Source organism: Haemaphysalis longicornis, unplaced genomic scaffold (assembly GCF_048455015.1).
Source record: "Haemaphysalis longicornis isolate Haplotype H1 unplaced genomic scaffold, Haemaphysalis longicornis Haplotype H1 scaffold_7, whole genome shotgun sequence".
Taxonomy (NCBI): Eukaryota; Metazoa; Arthropoda; class Arachnida; order Ixodida; family Ixodidae; genus Haemaphysalis; species Haemaphysalis longicornis.
Window position 1 is genome coordinate 11,062,095 of NW_027526422.1, and position 24,278 is coordinate 11,086,372.

A 24,278-nucleotide genomic window follows, 5' to 3' on the forward strand; every position below is an offset into this window, starting at 1 on the left:
ACGGACGCGCGCAGGCGAGCTTCGTGCCAGCAGCACGGAGAGAACTGTAGGCCCAGCGGAACTGCGGCAGAGCCTGAGCCGACGCCGCTGTCACTGCTAACTCTGGAATGCCTGTTCCGCATCCCTGCCTTCGGGTAGCACTGTATTTCGGGTAGCACTGGAGGAGCGCCGAGGAACTGAAGGTAGCCTTGAGGCGCGTCGCCAGTCTCTTTGCAGGTTGTTTCGTGGCATCACGCTCTTTTGAAACTAGACTGAAATATCAAGCCATCCTTAGTTTCGGTCAGATTAGGTTAGGCTAAAGGGACCCTGCAATACTTTCGATACGCGCTTTCACTCTTCCCTTCGCGTCTGGAACCACCGCGAAAGCTATGTTATCGCCAGCACGGAGCAGCACTGCGTGATTTACTCGTCGCACCAGATACGCCTTACATTTCTGCTTTGTTTTTGTGGCTTTTTTAAAGTTACTATCAAAAAGCATTCATCGCTGCAACTCAAGGAAAACCGGCCAACAGCTACTACATGGCCTTAGTGACGCAATTCGAGCTGTCGAAGAACGTCAAAACCAGAAAAGAGAGAAAAATCCTTTGCGCGAGTTTACAAGTTGCCTGATGGGCATAGAGCAGTAATTTTTGGCTGAGGTACTTTGCGACCCCCTAATCGAAGTACTGGGTGTGTTGGGTGACTACGCTCTGCAAGCATTTGGGATTTCAAAAAAAGTTGAAAAAAGTGTTGCACGGTCCCTTTAATATCAGGGATATTTTCTTTCCTCCAGGGTATACACGTCTCCAATGATGATTCTAATGATGACTTGAGGTTGGTTTGGGTATAGGTCCGTCTAGGTTAGTTTAAATTACGCTGAAACAGTCTTTTTAAGGCAGGTGATGCTGTGGAATGACCTGCAAACAGACGCTTCCCATGGGGTCAGGCAACGCGCGGACAGTCGCGCAGGAACATTTCTCGAGACACCCGCTTCCTTCATTGCTTAGCTCCGCTGCGTTACCTTGCGTTCCCTGGCTTGCTTCAGAGTATGACGTAATCAGAGATGCACGTTACAGCACATTTTAAGTAAACAGACCCCACAAGCGAGGTGGAAGTGTGTTGCTCGACATAAAAAACGGCTTTGAATGTGATCTTCCCAAACAGTTTTCATTTTGCACCGATGATATTGAGTGTTTATCTCTTAGAAGTCGTAGATATATGTTTGTAGTAATGTATCGCCCACCCGATGGCAGCATTGACAGCTTTCTTAATGGCCTTGAAAGTGTTTTAAACTACGCAAATCAAAATCATATAACATAAGTCTTGCAAGGGGATGTCAACATAAACATGCTACAACCATCACCCTCGCAACATCAATTCGAAACAACTGCTGACTGCTGTCATCAAATGGTTTCAGTCAACAGATCTAAACCTCTACGCGTGTTACAACAGATACGCAAACATTACTAGATGTTTTCATCTAGTACAATAATTACAGGTGTGCTTGAATCAAGCATCAGATCACCTACCCATCTTTCTGTTTTCAAAAAAACCTACAAACCTAAGAAAACCTGAATCTAACTTAAATGTATAAATTCAAAATATAAACCGCAACAGTTTCGAAGCCTTGCTTTCAAGCATCGCTGAAACAAATTGGGACAAAGTGTATTAGTCCGGAAACCCAGATGAAGCATACGAGGTGTTTTTGGGCCTCATCAGGGAGGCATGCTCGCAATCTTTTCCTCTAGTTAACGTTCGAAAGCCTACAAAGGCACGTAAATCCTATATTTCAAACGAATGCTTAAAAATTATAAAACGTAAAGATAAACTGTACAGGAAATTTCTAAAAACGCGTAAACCAGCTGACTGGGAAATATTTAAGTAACATAGAAACAAAACCAATACCTTAATTCGGCATACGAGGCAACAGTATTTCTATAATTACTTTGAACTAGGTCGTAATAAAAGGCCAGACAAAGTCTGGAAAAAAATTAATGAACTTCTAAACCACGTCCCCAACCGGCAAACTATAACGCAATTTACAGTAAACAATCAAACGATTAGTGGCACTGATTTAGCTAACTCCTTCAACCAATACTTTACAAATCGTGTTACCAGCTCACATACCCCTGAGGCTGCAAATGCTGTCTCCAGAAGAAATGTGAGTTTGTTTCTCCTGCCCACATCTGAAACCAAGGGATTAACTAATACGTCCTTTTGCAAATAGCTCAGCACGCGACATAGACAATTTTAAGATCGCACCGGTGAAACATGTTTTCGGTTTAATTGCAACTCCAATTACAGACGTATATAATCTTTCTCTCACGGTGGGTATATTTCCAAAGAAGATGCAAGCATCGAGAGTGACTACTATTTTTGAACGTGGCGACAGAAATTCTCAAACAAACTACCGCCCGATCTCTATTCAACCAGTATTTTCCAAAAGTTTGGAGAAATTATTGCACATTAGAATAACGAGGTTTTGCCGATCAGTTTAATTTGATTATCCCGGAACAATTCAGGTTTCGTAAGCACAGATCTACAGAGCTTGCTCCTGTTGCCCAAAAAGAATTTATTTTGAAAGCGTTTGAAGAAAAAAAATTTGCAGCTGGAGTATACATACATATTTCAAAAGCGTTCGATCGCCTAAATCATGTAACTCTACTAGCAAAACTAGAACTGCATGGCGTACAAGGTATTCCTTTGGCTTTAATAAAATCGTATTTACAAAATCGTACTCAAGTAGTTTCAATTGGTGGTGATCACTCATCGTATTCTCGGCCATTGTATGCGGGCCCTCCTCAGGGAAGTATTCTTGGACCCCTTCTGTTTAACTTTTTCGTCAATGATATTACTACAATCAGCCAAGCTCCGCAGTACGTCATATACGCAGATGACACAACACTTTTATTTTTCAGCTCCAATTGTCAAACGCTTGGATCTAAGATAAACAAAACATGTTTAAGTTGCATGGTTGGAGCGTGGTGAATTCCTCGGAAATTAGCACTAAACAAACCAAAGCTGTTCTCTTTTTCCCTAAGAGGTCAAGCGCATTCCTAAATGCAAATATTACTCTTGGCAATGAAACTATAGAAGTGGTAGATTCCGTAAAAACACTTGGTGTACTATTCAACACAAATATGTCTTGGAACGACCATGTAACAATGTAAATACGCGCATATCGAAAATTGTTGGAATACTGGTTATAAGTTTAAGTATTTTTTGCCACCTGCTGTTAAACTGCATATCTATAACTTGTTTTTTATGTCTCAACTAAATTACTGCTTTCTTGTGAGGGGGGAACACAACTAAACCGAACCTATACCGAATGCGCGTGTTACAAAAAAGCAATACGACACATAGCTGGCGTAGAGCATACTGCACATATAAGAAACCTATTGAACAAACTCAATTTTGTTTCAGTTCACAAGCTTTATAACTTCAATTTAGCGAAAACATACAAATCTCACTTACATCATCATGACACTTTCATAACATCAATTGCGAACCTAACGGCAAAAGCATACAAATACCCAACGCGTTCACAAGAGATATGAACTGTACCATTTTCGCCTACTACCTTTGTAAAGCAAATGATTCAACACACTTTTCCTTCCTTGTTAAACCACCTTGTCGCCAATGAGATTACTACTGAGCATGTAAACAGCATATTTTATTAAAAAATTTCTTCGTTACAGCGGAATGATTTCTGAAAAACTGTGTAAGATGATGCCACACAAACGACCAGAGTCAAGGACTCTGCTACAACTTTCACGGCAGGGAGTCGTTACCGATCAAGGTGTACGCTGCCGCTTCACTGTGACGTCACGCTGGGAAGCAGGCGCTTATTGTCACTTCCGAAACTTTCAGCTGAGCGCGCTTCGCGTGTCTCGGATACTCCGCATGCGCATAATGCTTCGGAAGTTTGAGCGCACGCTTTCTAGCGCCGCTGCTCATGAGCCAGAAATCTCCACGAGGGCGATGCAGTGATCCCACCGCATTCGCACGGTGTTTTCAAAACGTGGTGAAAACCACTCGGGACGCTTGCCCAGAACCACGGGCGCGCGCAGGATTTTTTTTTTTTTTTTGTAGTGTTCAGACCTGAAAAGAATAGTTAGGAAAAAAACAGTAAAAAAACTGTGGTTGATTCCTCTGTCATATGAATCGGCAAAACACGAAAGTGAAATGTGCAGCGAAATCTGCAGCTGAGCATGATTTGTGGGTCGGCGGCTGTCTTGTGGGTGTGCTTGGCGAGCGACGTCCTGCTGGTGGATCGCTTCGGCAAAGGTCTACTGGCGTCAATTCTGTGACGAATATGACGTCAGTGAAATCTTGGGGTATCGCGGCATTAAACACTTTCGTGTTAAAATATGAAACCCGAAGACGAACCCGAAGTATAACGTACTCTTTAATACTAAAGGTTACTTTCCCGGAAGACGACCCTGTGTGCACGGGTGCACCCTTTACAGGCCGCTTGCTCCGTTGTACTGGCGTCACTTCCGTGACGGATATGACGTCAGCGAAATCTTCGTGCATCCGGCAATAAAACACTTTCGTGTTAAAAAAAAGACGTTTAAAAGTGCAGGACCGAAAAAAGAAATCAATTCAGAATTTAAACAAAGAGATCTGAATGAAGTGTGCACATTCTACTTAACCCTCCAACTGTTTTGTACATTTTAGAGCGCAAGCTCTTAAGTGCCCGCTTCCGTGGTTTTGCGTCGCCGTCGTCCCTTGATCTAACCGAGCGAACGAAGAGGACACCGAAAGTAGACAAGATAGGGCGAGCAGGAAAGCGGGGTTAGGAAGTATGGTGAACGTGTGATTGGTAGGGAAGGATGCCAACGCCGCGCAAACCCGCCGCGGTGGCTCAGTGGCTAAGGCGTTGCGCTGCTGAGCACGAGGTCGCGGGTTCGATTCCCGGCCGCGGTGGCCGCTTTTCTGATGGAGGCGAAAAGCAAAAACGCCCGTGTGTACGAGATTTCGGCGCACGTTAAAGATCCCCAGGTGGTCAAAAATAATCCGGAGCCCTCCACTACGGCGCGCCTCATCGCCTGCGTTGCGTCGGCGCGTTAAACCCCACAATCAATCAAATCAACCAACGCCGCGCAAGGCGTGCGGGAAAACCGCGCCTTGGAGTGTAGTGGGGCCCGGGAAAAGAGGCTCAAAACCAGGCATCCATGAAAGCAACTTTCTTGTTCTTTCAAGTTCACAAAAAGCCCAGAAGCCCAGCACGCGCTGCGAGCTACGCGTTCATCGGTCCTTCGTCATCCTCTACGTTGCGTAGCTCGACCGAACCACGCGACATTTGAGCGGCACGTTCAAACACGATTTACAACATGTTCGGTGGCGGCGAAGCGCTGCGAGATAACGGCAGAGTAGCGCACGTCGTCTTACGTTCAATGATCACGGGATCACTCACTACCTTAGACGCAGAAGCTATGCGCCGTGACCAAGAAGACCACTGTTCGCGCTACGCTGAAATTTTCCGCTAGGGAGTATCGAATCGTCAGACAATTTTATTGTTTTTGTTTTTTCCAAGTATCGCATAAAGGCTGATTATCGTGTTAAAGGCAGGCATCAAAGCCATGTAACCCCCGATTCGTATAGGGTGTATTCACACGGCTTTGTGCCGTGCGGCGGCGCTACCTGCGCGGCGGCGACGACGCCATATTTGAGGTTGCACTCCGCCGCGCGGGCAGCGCGTTTCCCGACGCGAAACGTGGTTTGCAGCGTGCTGCTGGCAAGAACGTTCGTGTGGACGGTGTTTTTTTCTGCGTGATTCGTGGGTTTGCAAATGCCTCGCCCTACCGAGTAGCTGGCATTGCTCTCGCTTCGCAAATCCGGACTGCGCTGGTCTCCTACAACCGCAGACCCGAAGCAGGCTGCACGACAAAATAAAAAAAGCGCGCCGTGTATTTTTTTTTTCTTTTCGCTGTTTCGAAGTGACGGCTAGGGCAGTGCTTGAAGGCTGTCTGTCGGCATTCGACGAATTCCCAAAGAAGTTATCGATAATAGGCTAATCAGTATCGAATCTGTTGGAACCCGTTTCATCCAGGTGGGCCCCGGGACGATGGGCACCGGAGCTTTCACCTCGCACCTCGTCATATGTTTGAAACATTCGCATGCTTAAAATGTTCACAAATTAAGGTAGCCGGCGTACTTTATGGATGAGACGAACCATACTGGCCTCCCAGCCTCAACATGGGCTATACGTCGAGTGTTGAGGTGAACGCACGCGTACATGCAATATCGCTTCCCAGGTAATTGCGGGCATCCAAATTGATCCAATTCTTCCTCGTCGCCTTCGACTGTTCTCTAATGACCAAGCGTGTTACGTGATCAGACACTAAAGCTTGACGCTGGGTACACAGTTTGACTACTTCAAAAAAAGCGCAGAGACTAAAACATTAACGTAGGCAGGGACAAACTACAGCAGCTTTTGTCACTTGTCTCTGCGCTGCTTTCGAAGTAGCCAAAGCGTACGTGTTCCATAAACCTTTCTGCTTATAATTTCCGCTTCGTCTTTACCGATAGGAAAAGACTTGAAAATCATCAGTGGGATCTTTGTCGTTGCCACCATACCTAATTTTATCACGTTCTTACCTCGCGATTGTTTCCACCCAGACCCTGTGCGTAATTGTTCCGCTTCATTAGGAGCTCAAATGGACGACCTTCGTGCGTTCAACGCGCAGAACACTGTCGCCAGAGCACCTCACCGTCTCTCATACTCCTCAAGAAGTGCGCAACATGCCTGGGTGGCACGGTAAAACCAGCTCTCTCTCTCACGCCACCACCACATGAATTATCCTCGCAGCCTTGGGTGAAGAAATTTTCTCAACTCGCACCACGGTCCCTTCAAGCAACGGAGGAAATAATGAAATCGGCGCGCGGGGATGACACCGAGATAGCGCGAAATCGCCAAAACGGACCGGGTTATGCACGCCGCTGGTCGCGGCTGTCAAACCATCGGACAGTTGCATTCGTCGCACGAAATCATACCGTCTTCAAGCACTGCCCTGGCCTTCGCTTCGAAACAAGAACACAACAACAAAAAAATCCTCCGTCGCATGCCCCCGCGCGAGGGACACGAGTAAATGCAGAGCATTGGGGTCCAGCCCCTACTCCCGGACCCCCTCACCGTCCACTTTAGCGACCACAAAGCGGTCGTGCTCGTCGTGCGCTAAATCGACCGTCGGCGTTGCGGCAGCGCTTGTAGAGCTCGCTCGCTCGCACCGGCGGAAGCTGACGCAGGTCGCCGCAGATAATCACGTCCAGGCCGCCGAAGGGTTCGCCGGCCCGCTGGGTGATCTGTCGCAGGCGGCAGTCGACGTCCCTGAGCTGATCCGCCGACATCATGCTGACTTCGTCGACGACGACGCACCTGACGCGACGGAAGGCCACGCGGAAGAGAAGAGAGAGCAGGAGTTGACTGGAGTGGAGCCCGCGCCAACCCGCTTTATAGGGGGTGGTTGTATTGCGGTAACGTTTAGTGTTTGGGGGGTTGGTGCTATGACGTGTACACCACGCAGCTATCACGCCGCTAGCACGCCGCTGAGTCGCCAACGCACGCCGCTGACGACGTAGTTTGAATGAGTCAAGGACATAAGGCGCGTTCGTAGCCTTTGATTCTGTGCCGTTTTGTGGCGCAGTGGGTAGAGCACCATGTACCTTGCGTTCCGCCCGCAGGGTAGTGAGATCGAAACCAGGCGCCGGTAACTGTTGTTTCTTTTTCTTTTTATCGTGTAGGGGGAGGCTGGCTGCTGCGGACGCCGACGCACGGGTGACATCGTGAGTTATACAAATGCTCTGCATTTAAAACAAAAAACGGCGCGCTTGCTTTCGTCGTTCGGCCTGCTTCGGGTCTGCGGTTTTAGACGTGAACAGCGCACCCGGAATTTCGCAGCGAAAACAATGCTGGCTACTCATTACGACCAGGCATTCTCAAACACACGAATCACGCAGAGAAAAACACCGTCCACGCGCACGTTCTTGCCAGCACCACGCCGCAAACAACGTTTCGCGTCGGTAAACGCGCTGCCCGCGCGGCGGAGTGCAACCTGAAATATGGCGTCGCCGCCGCCGCGCGGTCCAAGGCTCTGTGAATACACCCTATACATATAATATTTCCATTCTCAACGAAATAAACTGTATTTGAATGAGAGTTAGTCAATTATGCTTTTCCCTAGTCCTCGAGGCCGTATTTTTTCTTGGCGCTGTTAACATGTCTCCTTTTGCACTCCTTTTGGCAAGCAGCAGGTATTCTTGCGAGCACCCCTCCTTCTCGTCCTCACCCTGCACTCCTCAATTTTTCTCTTATATTGGGGCTCTTCGATTTACATTCTCGGACTCACCGCGGATAGCCCGCGGGTAGCCCGAGGATTCCCCGAATCCATAGGGATACATGGGGAAATCGAATGCCTGACTGCTTCTCGGGGAGTCCGCGGTGAGCCCGAGACTGTAAATCAAAGAGCCCCACTGAGACGTTCGTCTGGTCTCTCTCCACCAAACCCCAACTCCTCTTATAGCATGGAACTTGGAATTTATGCCTAGTAGAGAGTCGGGGCAAACCTTCGTATTCAATAACTGAGGAGGAGCTGTTCCCTTATACTTTCAACGCGGCGGAGCGTAAGGGCGTGCTGCGGACAAACGGTAACTCGGATCCAATCACATTAGCTAAAAGTTAAACTAACGAGACAAACCTGCGGCAGGGGAATTGCAAGCATTCCGAAAGTTCAACGGGAATGGGGTGTGACGCCCCGGTAAGGGGATAGCGTCACGTAGGTTGCTCCACGTTGATAGGTCCACACGGAGTTGGGTGGCGCCCCCTACCGGCGGTGTCACATGTGGTAGGTATCGCGAGGGGGTTGTGGAGGACCAGTCAGGGCACTCGTTTTCCTCCTCCTCCTCCTCCCGAACTCTCACCGTTGCCATTATGTTCCGCAATGTGCCCCCCAACGGACCTGCGCCGCGTAGTCCCTTTTTCGTCGTAATGGACGTAGACACTTATGACGCTATTCGGCGCATGCGCAGTGACGTCGTGCGATAAGGTGTGCCCGGACTACGAAAGCAGGCCCGGGCCCATCCTGAACAGCTCGTCGCACGTGTGGGACCTGGTGATCTTGTTCCTGAGCGGCCAGCTCTACCTGATGGTGGTCGTCGCCTGGGATCTGCGCTCCCAGGGCAGGTTCAGCCCGCAGAACCTCGACGTCTTCAAGTCCTCCAAGGAGGGCGGTAGGTGGCCGCTTTTTCATTGGGCGCCGCGTACCTGCTGCTGCGCGGGGGCGCAACACCCTCATGTCTCTCTCCATCGGAGCAACCCTCGTGTCACACGACGATCGGCCCCAGACGAACGGAGCCAGTTTGCTCTGGAAAGCGAAGACCTGCATTTCTTGGAGAACTCGTCGATATGAGAAACCTCGCACAAGTCCATAGTGCCACAGGCGTCCTTCCTACTCCTTGAATTAAATTTATAGGCGGAAGCGTGGTCAGAATTTTTTCTGTGAAACTAGATCTTCAAAATTGACATACGTCTGAGTAACGCACATGTTTCGTCCAGAGGACACCGTCCCTGCCAGAAAAACATGAATGAGCTCAAGTGCGGCGTCAAGTATCGGTTCAATTTTTGGTTACGATTTTCGCATGTTTGGGTAATCTTGGAATGACATGAAATAACGCGATGGTCGGTACAAAGTGTAACTACCCCCGTGTTCTGTTTCGAACGCGGTGCCCCTTGACAGCGAGTGTACAGCGCTTGGGCAACTGCTCCGCTGCAAAGCATTGTGGTATATACCTCATACACGTGTTCATCCCGTAAACATTGGTAAAGTGTTCCCTCGTCACGGTCAGTTGTTATTTATGCATATATACGGTTAGGATTGGCGAATTATGAATACTTCTTAACATCTATTTCACTTAATTAAAGAGGTAGGAGCAATTAATTTTCTTAGGTATATGCGGGGAGTAACCTAATTTTGAGTAAGTTGTAAGTGCAATCACTAACTTGTGGGCTGTAAATCAATATTGAGCTGGTGGGGGTGGGGGGGGTCACTTCGAAATTGGCTTACTAATTCTAATTCATCGGTATTGATCAGTGTGCGACCGCTAAAGCAGCTCTCCGTAACTGGATGGGGTGTTCCGAGAGAGATACAGAAACGTCTTATTCCTGGCTAGGCCTATAGGCAAGGTTGAGCCACGGAAGGGCGGCTCATGTCGACCAGGGAACACTGGAACTGGGCGTCCGAGCGCTAGAGCAGACAGCCAGGGGTCGGAGGTTTGGGTAGAGGAAGAGAAAGCAGGGCGTGGTAGTGCCAGATGACGCAGCGGGGGTATCTTCGTGTTCCGAAAGCGCGACCGCTTTCTTCTCCGCCGTCCAGGTGACCACAGCGGCGCCAAAACCGCGAGCACCGAGGAACGCAGCGTGCAAGACGAGAAGGCCTTCGTGGCGAACCTCATGCGCTACTTGTTGACCGAGGGCGCGGACGGTGCCAGGAGTTCGGTCCCGCCTGCCTCCACTGCCCAGACCGACACCGGCGGCGGAAACCCCGCCGCAGGGGACGCGGCGGGAAATCGCGCACCAGCCGGGCTGGTGGTACTCGAGGCGGCAAAGGCCGACGTCCTGGGTCCCGTCAGCTTCCACGTGCCCCCGGCAGAGGTCTTCGGCATCCTGGGCCTGGCGCAATCTGGCCGCTCTCTCTTGTTGCGCGTCATCGCCGGCATTGTGCGCCCCGACGTCGGCAACGTCTACGTCAACGGCATCGACGTTCTGCGAAAGCCGCTCAGTGTACGCCAATAGCACCGTAAAAGCGGTAACGTGCGCTTGGCAACTGTTTCCGGTACGGTACTCTACCGCAAACCGGAGTGACTCGTTAGGACCATGGAGGAAAGAATATAACGAGACGGGGTACCGTGTCCCGTCGTCTCGGATGAATCGAGAAACTGCGAGAAAGTCACCGTTTCCGCGTCCTCCCGTCACGCCGCCGGGCGGGCGCAGGCCTACGGCGCGCTCAAGGAGCCACAACCGGTGCACCATTGGGGCGTCGTAACTTATAAGATGTGGAATGGGGACACATCAGGATGGTTTTCCCTCATCCCCTCGAGGGATGGGTGATGGAGAGACGCTGTTTAGGCAGCGCCACACTCAAAGTAGATCGAAGGGACGCTGAAGCGAGTTGTAAATGGTGTCTAATCCCCTTGCATTTTAAAGGCTACAAGGCAGGCAGCAAAACCTCGTTAATGGCATTGGTCCGATTATTTAGCGAAGACACTCTTCGGTACTTGGCGGTGCTGATGAATGATGCGGCAGCCACAAGTTGGCTACTGGGAAGCAATGTCAAAAAAGTATTCTCAACAAAATGTACAAAAAAATTTACAGTTTGAGGGATCGACTGCCAGGCAGTTGCGGCCTAAAGTGGCGTAATTCCGTCCCACTACGGGCACACGCCAGAAACTTTCTGTATAACCGGGCGCCATCTACTAGTTTGAGTGGAACACTCCCAGTATTCCGTTGATAGGTTATTCGAGGCACTATATATACCGCTGAGCAACTTGTTAAAGAACCCCGCTTCTCCGCCTCTGTGGCCGTGCTTGCCTCGATGTAAAGTTCTGGGTTATGGCATTCATGGACTACAAAAGACTGACAACAGTCTTTTGTTATTTTCTCTGTAAAAACGTTTTATTGGCGGTGAGCGCGACCACGTGCGGTGCTCCGAAGCGCGTGTTTGTGTGGCGTGTCTAAAAAAGGACATCGAGGGTTTGAAATGTTCCGAGGAGGTACTATTGGTAGGGGACATGAGCGCCCACATTGAAGATCTAGACGGGTACACAGACTTCAACGGAAATCTAATGCTAGATATGTGTGAGTACCAGAAGCTGATCATAGTAAATAGGGAACAAAAATGCGACGGTCAAATAACGTGGGAGTGTGGTAGGAGACAGTCGAGTAGTGACTGCTGCCTTATTTCAGAGGGGCTTTATGAATGGATGGATGGAATGACCATAAATGAGGAAGGGGGCCACAGTCTGGGCAGTGACCACAAGCACATAAACCTGAGTTTTGGGAAACTGGGGGACGAAAAAACGGGTCGACCCAAGCAGCACACAAAGTTAAACAGCAAACAAATTGCTATTATAGCCAAAAGCATAGAGGCTGACATAGAAAGAAATCCTGGAGAAGAGTGAGAATATGACCGGCTCATCAAAACTATGCAGAAAAAAATAGTCAAGGCAGAGAGGCCCAATCGGTGGAGAGGAGAGAAAATACCCAAAAGCTGGTGGAACAAAGAAATCAAGGAGGCGATAGAGAGGCGTATACGGGCGTCTAGAGAGCACAGGCAGGCCAAGAGGATAGGAAGGCATCAGGAGGAGGTGGACCTAAAATGGGAGCAGTAGAAGCAAATGAAACAGGAAGTGCAGCAATTAGTGCAGGCGAAAATAAAGGGGGACAGCGAGCAATGGGTAACGCAAATATGAGGGAGGGGTAGAGACGCGCCGAAAAGGTTTTGGAACCGTGTGCAGGCATTAGGGAAACGTACGAGTCCCACAGAAGGCGGTACTGTAGAAAATGAGCAGGGGCAGATGCTCAACGGAGAGGAAGCATTGGCATACCTTCACAAAATCATCACGGAGAAGTTAGAGAATGAGGCCCCGCGGCGACACAGAGATGTCGCGGCGGGTAGGCCGGAATGTCTGGAGATAGATGGGGACAAGCTGAAACGGAAAAGAGCAGAGGAAAAGGTCCCCAAAAATACTGCTGCAGGCACAGATGGGATACCGATGGAGTTGATTAACCACTTGGGACCAAAGAGCAAGGGAAAGCTACTACAAGCCATCAGAACAAGGATAGAAGAAAAGGCAATACCGGCCGCGAGGCAAATGAGCAGGATGAACTTAGTGTACATGAGCAAAGGAGTCAGGACAAACCCGAGCTCGTATAGGCCAGTAACCATCACGTCAGTGCTTTACAGTTTAGCATTGCAGGCAGTGAAGTTCGAACTAGAGCAGTGGGTGGAAGAAAATAGGATATTAGGGGAACTTCAAAATGGGTTTCAAAAGGACAGAAGACTAGACAACTTATTTGTGGTAAGCCAATGCATAGAGGTGGCGAAGATGCAACACCGACCTTTGTGGTTAGCCTTTCTGGACATTAAAGCGGCGTATGATAATGTAGACAGGGAGCGGCTTTGGAGTACCCTGGAGGACGAGGGAGTTGGGGCAGAATTCATTAGCTTACTCGGGGAGCTATACCGGGAGAACCAAGTGCAAATAGTGTGGGAGGGGGTAACATACAATAGGCCTGTATACACCAACAAGGGTTTGAAACAAGGATGTCCTCTCTCTCCGCTGCTGTTCATGATCTACATGGCGGGGTTAGAAAGGAAGCTAGAAATCAGTACGCTGGGGTTCGACTTACCCTACATTAGTCCCGGAACAACGGGTTCCGGGACTAATGTATGCAGACGACATATTGGTGATGGTGGACAACCGGATAAGTATGCAGGGCTTGATGGATATATGCGGTGAAGAAGCGACGCACCTAGAGCTATCCTTTAGCATAGAAAAATCGGGGATCATGGTCTTTAACGACAGCACGGAGCACAAAACAGTATCAGTGCAGCAAGTAGAAATATCATTGGTGAAAGAGTATATATGTTTAGGAGTATGGCTGAACGACAGCGAAGATTACACGCAGGCGCATGAAGCTCACCTTCTTTGACCGAATAGCCCACTTTACGGTGCACATATTTTTCCTTCCACAAAAAGGTTGCAGAGGATAATGCAGCAAGTAGAAATACCATTGGTGAAAGAGTATATATGTTTAGGAGTATGGCTGAACGACAGCGAAGATTACACGCAGGCGCATGAAGCTCACCTTAAGACGAATCTGCTCTCCTAACTTTCACGCCCCCTCGCAGCAAGCCCCCTCCAAAACCCCCCCATCCAACTTTTTATACACTCTGACCCAATACCCCACACACAGCAACTTAGAGTCTTAGGCCTCACCCTAACACACAACAGATCACCCGCACTCACCCTCCAGCACGTAAAGAAATACGTTACCCAAACCACGCATCTCATTAGACGGATCGCCAGCAAACACCACGGCATCACGGAACAGGACCGCCTCCGTCTCGTACACAGTGTTCTACTCAACCGTATCTTGTACCACCTACCATACATTAACCTTACATCTACCCAACTCGACTCACTTGATGCCCTCCTCCGGAAGACGTATAGGCATGCACTCCTGCTTCCCCATACGCACCAACGCATCGCTTACTCGACCTCGGCATACACAACACCATACGGGAGCACCTAGACGCCCACCGCGTCTCCCAACTCACGCACCTCGCATCCTCCCCTACAGGGCACTACATTCTCAACTCTATAAACGCACTACCACCCACCATCCAAATCCCGCCACTCCCCATTCCACCTCACATCCGTAACAGCATCCAATCCGCCCAATTCCTCGCCACATGCACCCAGCTTTCCATACATCCCGCCGATTAGCACGAGCCAACGCCCACGCCAAACTATACCCACCATCACCATGCACACTATACACTGATTCCACCCCCTACCCTCACAAATCTGCACACTGTGTACCTGTTGTTGGCCAACACACATCACCAAACGTCACAGCGGCTAACATACTAACTAGCCACCCAACTACGGCGGAGGAGGCAGCCATTGCCCTCGCGCTCACCCAGCGCCCCACCCCCAATTCGTCCTCTCTGACTGTCAGCAGGCCATCCGCAATTTTATTCGCGGTAACGTCCCTCCCATGGCATTAAAAATTCTCTCCAAAAATCCTCCATCCGACATCGTGACACCTGCTGTGGACACCAGTCCACACAGGCGTAGGCGCTAATGAAGTGGTGCACGTACGTGCTCGCGAACTAATTCACCGGATCGCCATTTTCACGCCTACACGCGATGCCCCTGCTGGCAAGCCAACCTCCCTCCTGCAATACAGGGATATTGCCCTGCACTACCGCCTTCTCCGTCGCCGATACCCACCCCCGCACCCACACCTCTCTCCAGAGGCAGGCCACATGCTGCGTATCCTACAAACACACACCTTCCCACACAGAACACAATTGATACACAGTCATCTACACCTCTTTACTGACCCTACCTGTCCAGCCTGCGGGGCACTCGACCCTCACTACCATTCCCTCTGCGAATGCCCCGCAGACCCGTACCGCCCCCCCCCCCGGTTCCCTCCCCTCACCACTGGGCGCAGATGTTGCGTGACCCGGGGGAGCCAGGTCAAGTCCTGACCACCTCCCGGGCCCTGGCGGTCGCGGCGGCCCTGTGGGCCTCCTCCACCCCCAACACCTGATCCTGATGGACGAAAAAACGTATTCCTTCCTTCCTTCCTTCCCGTTGCGGCGAAAGAGTTAGTGGCTCGAATCCCGGCGCCGCCGCGTCAGTAGAAGTTTTTCTGGTGATGTCATTTCTGTGACAGATATGACGTCAGTTAGATCTTGGTGGACCCAGGCATAAAACACTTTCGTGTTAATATTATTGAAGCAGCACCTCTGTCCGATCACCATCCCTGTTCAGCTGTCTGACAGGAACAAGTGCATGCACAGCGCGCTTCTCAATGGGGTGAAATAGTGGGTGTTCTACTCCTGCTTGTGGCTTAATGTGTGGAGCTTGTGGAAGAAGACGCGTAGCAGCACCGCATAACTTCGCATTTGCAGAGGACTTCAATCTGAGCGGGCCCCATCCTCGTTCCCTACCAGGGGGCCAGATCCGCCAGTGACAGACTGACAACTTACCATGACATTGTCAGTCATTACGTCCTCTCCGGCCGCAAATATCCCCCTGCCCATTCTCAGCTCACCCACGCGCAGGAACACACAAGGAAGCTCCTCCAGACTCACATTCTCCCTTGCCGAGCGGTAGTTCACCACATTCACCCCTCCCTTTACCCCTCCGCCAAATGTCCTGCCTGTAGCACACGCTCCACTGTACCCCACTCCGTGTGGGGCTGCCCCAATGACCCTTTCCCTCTAATTTCCTCCGACGAGCAGTGGGAGGGGGCTCTGGGTAGCTCTGACCGTGGCCTCCGCGATTTGCTGCCGGCGGCGCGCCGTTGCTCCGGTAGCCGATCGCGGAGGCCACGCTCTGACCTAGGGACACAACTCTCCCTCGTGGCCAGGGCTACGCTAGTCGCCGCCAGGCTGGAGCCTGCGGCCCCCCTACGCCTTAAACCTACTTCAAATAATAAAGTTCTCTCTCTCTCTCGCTGTCTCTCTCTCTCTCAGTTCCAGCAACACGTGGGCTACTGCCCCCAGCAAGACCCGGTGATGGACAAGTACACAGGGGAGGAGGTGATTCTGCTCATGGCGCGACTGCGTGGGCTCAAAAAGCACGACCTGCAGGGAGAGCTGGCCTATCTCAACTCGCGCCTGGGCCTCAAATCGGTGCTCACGCACAAGATCTCCATGTACACGTGAGTCGCATTCATGCAGGAATTTCTGGTCATTGTAAGCCCAAAACACTGACTCTTTTACATTGATACACTTGTCGTAACAGTAAAAAGTCTACCAATATTTACAGTGTGTGCATGTCTATGTTCCAAACAAGCACACAACCAACGACACAGTTTAATAAACAGATAAACACTTTCGCACGATGGAAACGTTATTCGTGGAAACGTTATTTAAGCCTATAGTCTTTCTTGAGCCACAAAAATTCAGAAATTTTGGTCTGTCTGTATGTCTGGCTGCCTGTCTGACTCAATTCAGCCACCAGGCCAAAGTGAACAGAACTGCGCAATAGGCTTACATACCCACCGTCAAATCTAAACGCCTAAGTTCGGTGTCAATGTTCATACTTGTCAACATTGTTGTACAAGAAGAAGGTATAAAATCAATACATAAGTGATATTTGCAGTGTTCTTTTATAAAAACATTCATGGATGCTTAATTCTTGCGATAAAAATTAAGCATCCATGCAGAAAACCCACTGCAGAAAAAAAATTCACTTCATCGCCTGCTGTCGCCTGCGCCACTATAGTTTCTGGCGGCATTTTAAGAAATCAAGCGGCAACATTTACGAAAGGTTCCACTCGATAGGGTCCCCTTTCAGCTTGGAACGCACGTGGAGTAGGGCTACGTGGTTCTACAAACGTTGAAGCAGGGCGCCTCTATTCCCGCGCGTCTCCGCCGTATGGCAGCGCTGGCATCGAGGCACCCGGCCTGGAGCACTGGAACGCGGTAAATTTAATTGACCTGAGCGAACTTTTTCCTGTTTACCTTAGGAGGAGCGCGACTGAAGAGGAACAGCATGAGAGGTGAGCGGGGAAGAGAAGGAAAGCATTTACTTGGCAAATGTCGCCGGACATTTGCAAGAAAAGGAGCAGATACGCGGTCAATTTTATGGTAAAAAGCATTAAGCGGCTTTAAAAAATTACTCTCCAGAAACGTATTATTGCCAAAACTTGTAATCGTTCTAATGGCGGTTTATTAGAAACCATAGAATTACAGACAGTATAACTCGTTTAGAGACATCTAAATCCCTATTATGCAGCAAATCGGGTCCCCAGGATAACCATTTACGTCCATATAGAAACCATGACGTCACTACAGCACCAGCGGTTACCCAGATTGGTAGGACCTATTGCAGCAGAACCTCGGTTTAGTGAAGTGGCTCGGACAGTGAAGAGACGTTACTATATCAGTGTCTTCGCTATATCAATTTGCGCTCATTTCTCACGGCTGCTCCGTTTGAAATGCCTTCTAGTTAAAAAATGGTTGGTATTCACAGAATCTCAACACAGAATCTTTTTTATTAAAGGTGGGACTGTACTTCAGTGGTCGGAAGTGCTGCAGATCATGTTTACACAGATGCGCGATAAGAAGCTAATGAAAGCGTCTCAGTGCGTGCGAATACTTGGTAGTCAACCCAATGTGTCTCTCAAGTGTGCATTGCTGGTTCAATCATGACAAGGGCCGATATGACCTGATCTCTGCTTGAAGACATCTTCGCTTCTCGATCATCAGGCGCTTTGTGAGTGAGGAGTGGTGCTTGTTATGGAAATCTCGCGCGGGTATTTCGTTGTCTGTCAAGACATCGGAGGCTGACGACTCACTGTCACATTGCATGAACTCCTCTAAACTGCAGCGGTCCTCTGTGTTTAGCCTGTCGCACAACGAGTGCAGCTCTTGTGCAACCCTTTCGCTTGGGTCAGAAACTGGCGCAGTTCACGGAAACGAAAACTTCATGTTTAATTCCAGTGGCACATCCGGAGCGGCCGCCGAGCTACGCCGCAGAGCATGTGTACTCCCTCGATGAGCGGGTGCTCCGAAACTGCCCTTGGAACGCACCCGGTACCGCAGGAGGAAATGCCTAGGCATGACGGGGAAATAAGTGGACTTCCCTGTAGCCTTTACTTGTGGCCCGTCCACAAGTGTCTGCTCCCCGGGAAGCGTTTCCTCCTTACTGGTTCTTAACTAAAGCCCCTTCATCGTCAAAAAATGGCAGCATCTCCACTCCGTGGATGATGGCGAAGATGCGGAGTACGGGGACTGTAAATTACATCCAAGTTGCGCCCAGAGTGATATCCGATTTGCGTCCCGACCGTCATTTGATTTGAGCCGTGAGTTGCACCTTGAGTATTCCCTAAATGAAACTGCAACTCACGGTTCAAATCGAATTTCGCTTGATTTTCGCTTGATGGTGGTGTGCGCACGGATGTACGGGGACGAACATTGGGATGTCCTAAGGTGCTCTGCACCGTTACAGGCGCGGGAGTAAGCCGTTTGACTCTTAAGTACTAATTCGCGGTCGTAGCCCAAGGGGTAAGACGACTGACATAACTCTGTCTGGTCTACCAGACACAGGCTCGAATCCTGCCGATGCCTGTGTGATTTTTTGCGATTCTAAATGCTATGGGCACGGACGCGGCCGGACATTGTGCGGTCCTAAGGTACTCTGCACCTGAAAGCCGATGACGGGACTTCTGTCCCGACGACGTCCAACTCGGCACGTGACAAAAGTTTCGTCGGCCTTTTCGCAGGCAGGCGCGAAAGAAACAAATCCGCCGAAGGCGCGTTTTCCACCCAGTCGTTGTGGAGCCGGGTTCCCTGCTGATCCACTGCGAGTTTTTAGTCGCACCCGTTTTCCTCGTGTAGAAGACATGAGTGCGACACGGCGTTCACCATCTGTTTTGTGCTTTCTGGACTGTGCTCGCAATTGCCGAAGCAGACGCCATGGCGCAAGCCAAATAGAGCGGAAGCAGACAGCGACGACGTCACGAGAGAACAGAGAGGGCCCAGCGAGTTCTGACCGACTCCGCCGATTTCGGGGGAGCAACTTTTCTTGCTCCACGGAGCGACCTTGGCTCCGACGGCGCCCTCGATCTGCCATTGGAACGTGTTCGCTCCAAATGGAGCAAAAACGTTGGTCCCAAAGTGCTCTGGATCTGCCATTGGAATTCAACGTTATAAGATGGTAGGGCTTTCGGGAAAAGCTGGAAAATGCGTGCCACTGGTTGCTACACAAAGTTCCGTGCCCTCCGAACCCGTCGTTTGTTCAACAGGGAAACCACTTCTGAATTTTTTACCGACATACAGAACATCCTCCACGATTTATCTTTTTTATATCCGATTCTTCACTGCAGAACAGCTGTCTTCGGTATATAGGGGGGAAAATAAACACAGATCGATGAATGTAAAATGGAAACCGCGGTTTTTTTTACTGTATTGCTATGTTCACTATTATCGAGGTTTAACTGTACATTTAAGAGGGAGTTGTATTCATAACATACTTTCCCTCGTTAATATCTGTAATAGGTTACTAGAACTAAACTACGCTGTAAAACCATGCTGCAGAGACGAAAAGTCATGGCGGCTTCTGTCAGGCTGAAAACATTATGTGGCCACTTGTCAGGCGTTTTTTGCTTGCGCCTCCCTCTGAATGAGCACTAAGTTGAGATGCCCGCACTTAGGCGGTGATAAAAAAATATAAATCAAATCGTAAATGCAAGAGACCGTTTCGTGGTCCTTCCCCCTGGGCGTATTGCGGGCGACAACATTACCATGTAGTTTTAAACTCGCTCACGAGCGCCTTAGTGTTTGTGAAAGCTTGGGCTTGTGGTTGATTCATATTCGACACGAAAGCACGACGCAAAAGACAAGAGAGGGCAAAGAACGGCGCCCGTTCTGTGTCCTCTCTCGAAGACTGGGCACAGAACTGGCGCTGTTCCTGTCCCTCTCCTGTCTCTTGTGCTTATCGGTGCGCATTTTGTTGAATGTGTTCGGGTCCTTCAAGCGTTGCGGCCGCCACAAGAATTACTTTTGGGAACTACGTTCCCGTTACCATGGATGACGGGCTACCATGCAGGAGCACGACGAGCCTGCGCAAGCTGTCTGTGGCCATGGCCCTGGCCGGTCGTCCCCCCGTGGTCGTGCTGGACGAGTGCACGGAGGGCGTGGACCCCGGAGCGCGGAGCCGCCTCTTCCAAGCCCTGGTTCAAGTGCAGACCGAAAGCAAGATCACCGTGCTCTTCACTTCCCGACGGTGGGCACTCTGCACAGCGGCGTTTTCTGTTCCCCGCAAGTTTCTTCCCTATCATCTCCCGGTGATAGCTTGAAAACCTTGAGACTTATTAAGCACCTTCAAAGGAAACTTATGTGAGTCCAACGATCTATCGAAAGAAGATTGGATGGTAATCGGGATAGGAAACGAGGTCCCTGAATTAGGAAGCAAACTGAGATGGAAGATATCCTACAGATACAGAGCAACTGAACCGGGCGTGTGTACATGCGGAGAGGGGCTAACTGGTGGACCACCTAAGGGCGAAATAACGGCTACCGAGAAGCGGGGTTAGAAGTAGGAGGTCGATAACTAGATAAGGCTATGAGATAGGGAAATACCGGGCAAGGTAAAGATTAGGACAGCCCAGAATAGGAGCTCTCGGTGATCTACTGCAACCCAAGTCCTGATTGATTGATTGTATTGTTTAACGCACCAACGCAACGCAGGCAATGAGGCGCGCCGTAGTGGAGGGCTCCGGATTAATTTTGACCACCTGGGGATCTTTAACGTGCGCCGAAATCTCGTACACACGGGCGTTTTTGCTTTTCGCCTCCATCAGAAAAGCGGCCGCCGCGGCCGGGAATCGAACCCGCGATCTCGTGCTCAGCAGCGCAATGCCTTAGCCACTGAGCCACCGCGGCGGGTTCAACGTAAGTCCTACAGTGGACTTATGTATAAGGTGACGACGATGATGATGACGACGGCGACTAACGGCAGTGTCATGCAGCCTTTTTACTTTACGTGCATGCCTTTCCTGGCTTTGCTCTTCTGTCGCTCGCAGCATGTCCGAGAGCGACATCTTCTGCGACCGCCTGGCGATACTGTCTAACGGCAAGTTCGTTGTCGTCGGGCGGACCGGGGACATCAAGCAGAGCTGCGGCCAGCGCTGCAACGTCGTCATCAAGATGAGAGAGGAGCAGCAAGGCAAGAAGGTCAGCAAGATGATATCGCGCGCCGTCAACGACATGTTCCCCAACTCGGTCATCGCCGAAGTACGCAAGGTGACTCCTTCTCCACCCTTCCTTCGTTCTTTCCTCCCTGCCTGCCTCCCTCCCTCTCTCTCTCTCCCTTACTTTCATCACCACCACCAGCCCATCTACGCCCACTGCAGGGGAAATGCCTCTCCCATTAATCTCCAATTATCCCGGTCCTGTGCTAACTGCGACCAATTTGTCCCCGCAAACTTCTTGATCTCATCGGCCCATCTAACTTTCTGCCGCCCCTGCCACGCTTGCCTTCTAGGGATCCCCTCTGTTACCCTTAATGACCAACGGTTAGTTGCCTTCGCATTACATGCCATATGCCCACGTCCATTTCTTCTTCTTAATTTCTACGAATATGTCCTTAAAACGCGTTTGTTCCCTGACCCACTCCGCTCTCTTCTTTTCCCTTAATGCTACACCTATCATCTTCCGCTCCATTGCCCGCTGAGTCGTTCTCAATTTAAGTTGAACCCTCTTAGTGAGACTCCAAGTTTATGCCCCGTAGATGAGTACTGGTAAGATGCAGCTGTCATACACTCCTGGAATACGCCAGTTAACCCTTACTTTCATCCTTCCTCAATTCCTTCCTTCCTTCCTTCCTTCCTTCCTTCCTTCTTTCGTGTGTACAATTACGCAAGAGAAGCCATCCTGATATGATTATGATACTCACTGCAATAGACGTAATTCCATCATGATACCAACAAATACGATTAGTTATGCGTGTATACTATCCGAATCTCGTTTTTTAAGAAGTGCGACAAAATTCATGAGTATGACAACCTATGCAACAGAGCATCACGAACGTAAGTAGCAGTATAAGCACATATTGCCGCTGTCATTTCACATACACGCACAAAAGTGAGCTTTCATGACGTTAAACAAAAGCTCGTTCATTTATTTCAGTCTAACCAAGCCCAAATACGACGATCTAAAATATTATAAACACCATGCAGTTTGGAAAACTCCGCCTTTGAGCGCGGAAGGCGATACCGTTGCGGGGCCCCCTTCGCATCGCATGAGAACTTTCTGAGCGGTGGAAAGTTTCCGCTCCAGCTCGCACTGCTTCATGACGCCACAAGCCGAGAGGCTGGACTGACGACGCCCATGTCAACCGCAGGATCAGCTGTGGTTCCGCATTCGGGACGACATAATCTACTGGAGCGAAGTGTTCGAGGGGCTGGAGGAGCTGAAGGCGCGCCTCAAGTTCGCCGACTACCTGGTGAACGACATGGCGCTGGGCGAGATCTACCTGGGCTACGCCCGCGAGCGCAAGGTGGTAGACTTCGGTACCATCGAGATCAAGTACTTCGACAAGCTCAGGCCGCCCGGCGAGCTCGAGGCAGCCCCGAACGCTGAACCGCCCCCGGCAGCTGGCAGATCTCGTCGCCGCAGTCGGAGCAAGCAAACTTCCTCCGAAGAAGAGCAGCAGCGTTCCGCCAGCACGACCACATGACTCAGCAGGGGTCGTGTCTGTTTCGCGCGCCACAATCCTGCCACGAACCGTAAAATGAAGTTCTTCGTTGTAAGTGCAATATCAATTCCCGAGCTCAGCAACCATAAAAAGAAAATACGATTATTGCGGTATATTGAAAGGAAATACGCAAGAATTGGTCTTCTGTGGCGTGAGTTGTCTCCCTCAGCCTTTATTTGCTAATCTAATCATTTAAACAGTATTTAAACAACAAAAAGCTTGATTCCTTTGAGGTTACTTGATACACTAGCAGAATTCACACGCGCCTGCTAGCAATAAAAAAATGTTAATTCCCACTGCGAAACCCTGGTTTCGATTCCCGCCCCTGGCACGACCCGCCGCGGTAGCGCAGTGGCTAAGGCGTTGAGCTGCTGAGAACGAGGTCGCGGGTTAGATTTCCCGCCGCGTCGGTCGCTTTTCTGATGGACGCGAAATTTCGGCGCACGTTAAAGATTCCCAGGTGGTCAAAATTAATCCGGAGCCCTCCACTACGGGGCGCCTCATCGCCTGCGTTGCGTCGGCGCGTTAAACCCTGGAATCAATCAATCCATCCCTGGCACGGTATATTTTATTTATTTATTTATTTATTTATTTATTTATTTATTTATTTATTTATTTATTTATTTATTTATTTATTTATTTATTTATTTATTTATTTATTTATTTATTTATTTATTTATTTATTTATTTATTTATTTATTTATTTATTTATTTATTTATTTATTTATTTATTTATTTATTTCAATGAGGGCACGCGACACAGAAATTTTCCCAGATATCCGAAAGGGACAATGGCGGTTTTTTTTTCTTATCAGAGATATACTTTCGATTAGCATAGGTCCAATACATGCTAGCTTTCGTAGAACCCCTCGTTTGGTATAGATTGTATTCACTCATGTCGGCTAAGCGCAAACAAAACTTCGGCACGAAAGAACACAAAATGGAGTAAGACACGGTTTAAGATTGGTAGAGTGCAATAAAGACGTTGTATTACAGTATCCCTTTCAAGCGTGGAACGAAATACGTAGGACAGACTGGCCGCTGCCTTAGCGTTCGCCTTCGCGAACGTCAGAGCTCGTTGAAAAGGGTGCCATGTTCGCATTTAGACATGCATTGCAAGGAGCGAACTGGCAGCCGTCCGGAGTTGCCGCACACACTCGTTCTTGACAAACACAGAAAGCGGGCCACACCAGAGATTATTGAAGCATTTCGCGATTGATTGATTGATTGATTGATTGATTGATTGATTGATTGATTGATTGATTGATTGATTGATTGATTGATTGATTGATTGA

At 49.6% G+C, this 24,278-nt stretch overlaps 1 protein-coding gene across 3 annotated transcripts in view; it reads left to right on the forward strand.

Moving 5' to 3' along the window:
- LOC144147013 (phospholipid-transporting ATPase ABCA3-like) overlaps positions 1-23,263 on the forward strand; it is a 127,389-nt gene extending 104,126 nt beyond the window's left edge. For all 3 annotated transcript variants that reach the window (XM_077679019.1, XM_077679021.1, XM_077679020.1), the window contains 6 exons: positions 9,010-9,210; positions 10,353-10,759; positions 16,254-16,441; positions 20,335-20,511; positions 21,311-21,530; positions 22,630-23,263. In XM_077679019.1, the coding sequence (XP_077535145.1) occupies positions 9,010-9,210; positions 10,353-10,759; positions 16,254-16,441; positions 20,335-20,511; positions 21,311-21,530; positions 22,630-22,965 (1,529 nt within the window). In that variant the 3' untranslated portion in view covers positions 22,966-23,263. The remainder of the gene's footprint in view (positions 1-9,009; positions 9,211-10,352; positions 10,760-16,253; positions 16,442-20,334; positions 20,512-21,310; positions 21,531-22,629) is intronic.
- The last annotated feature ends 1,015 nt before the right edge of the window (positions 23,264-24,278 follow it).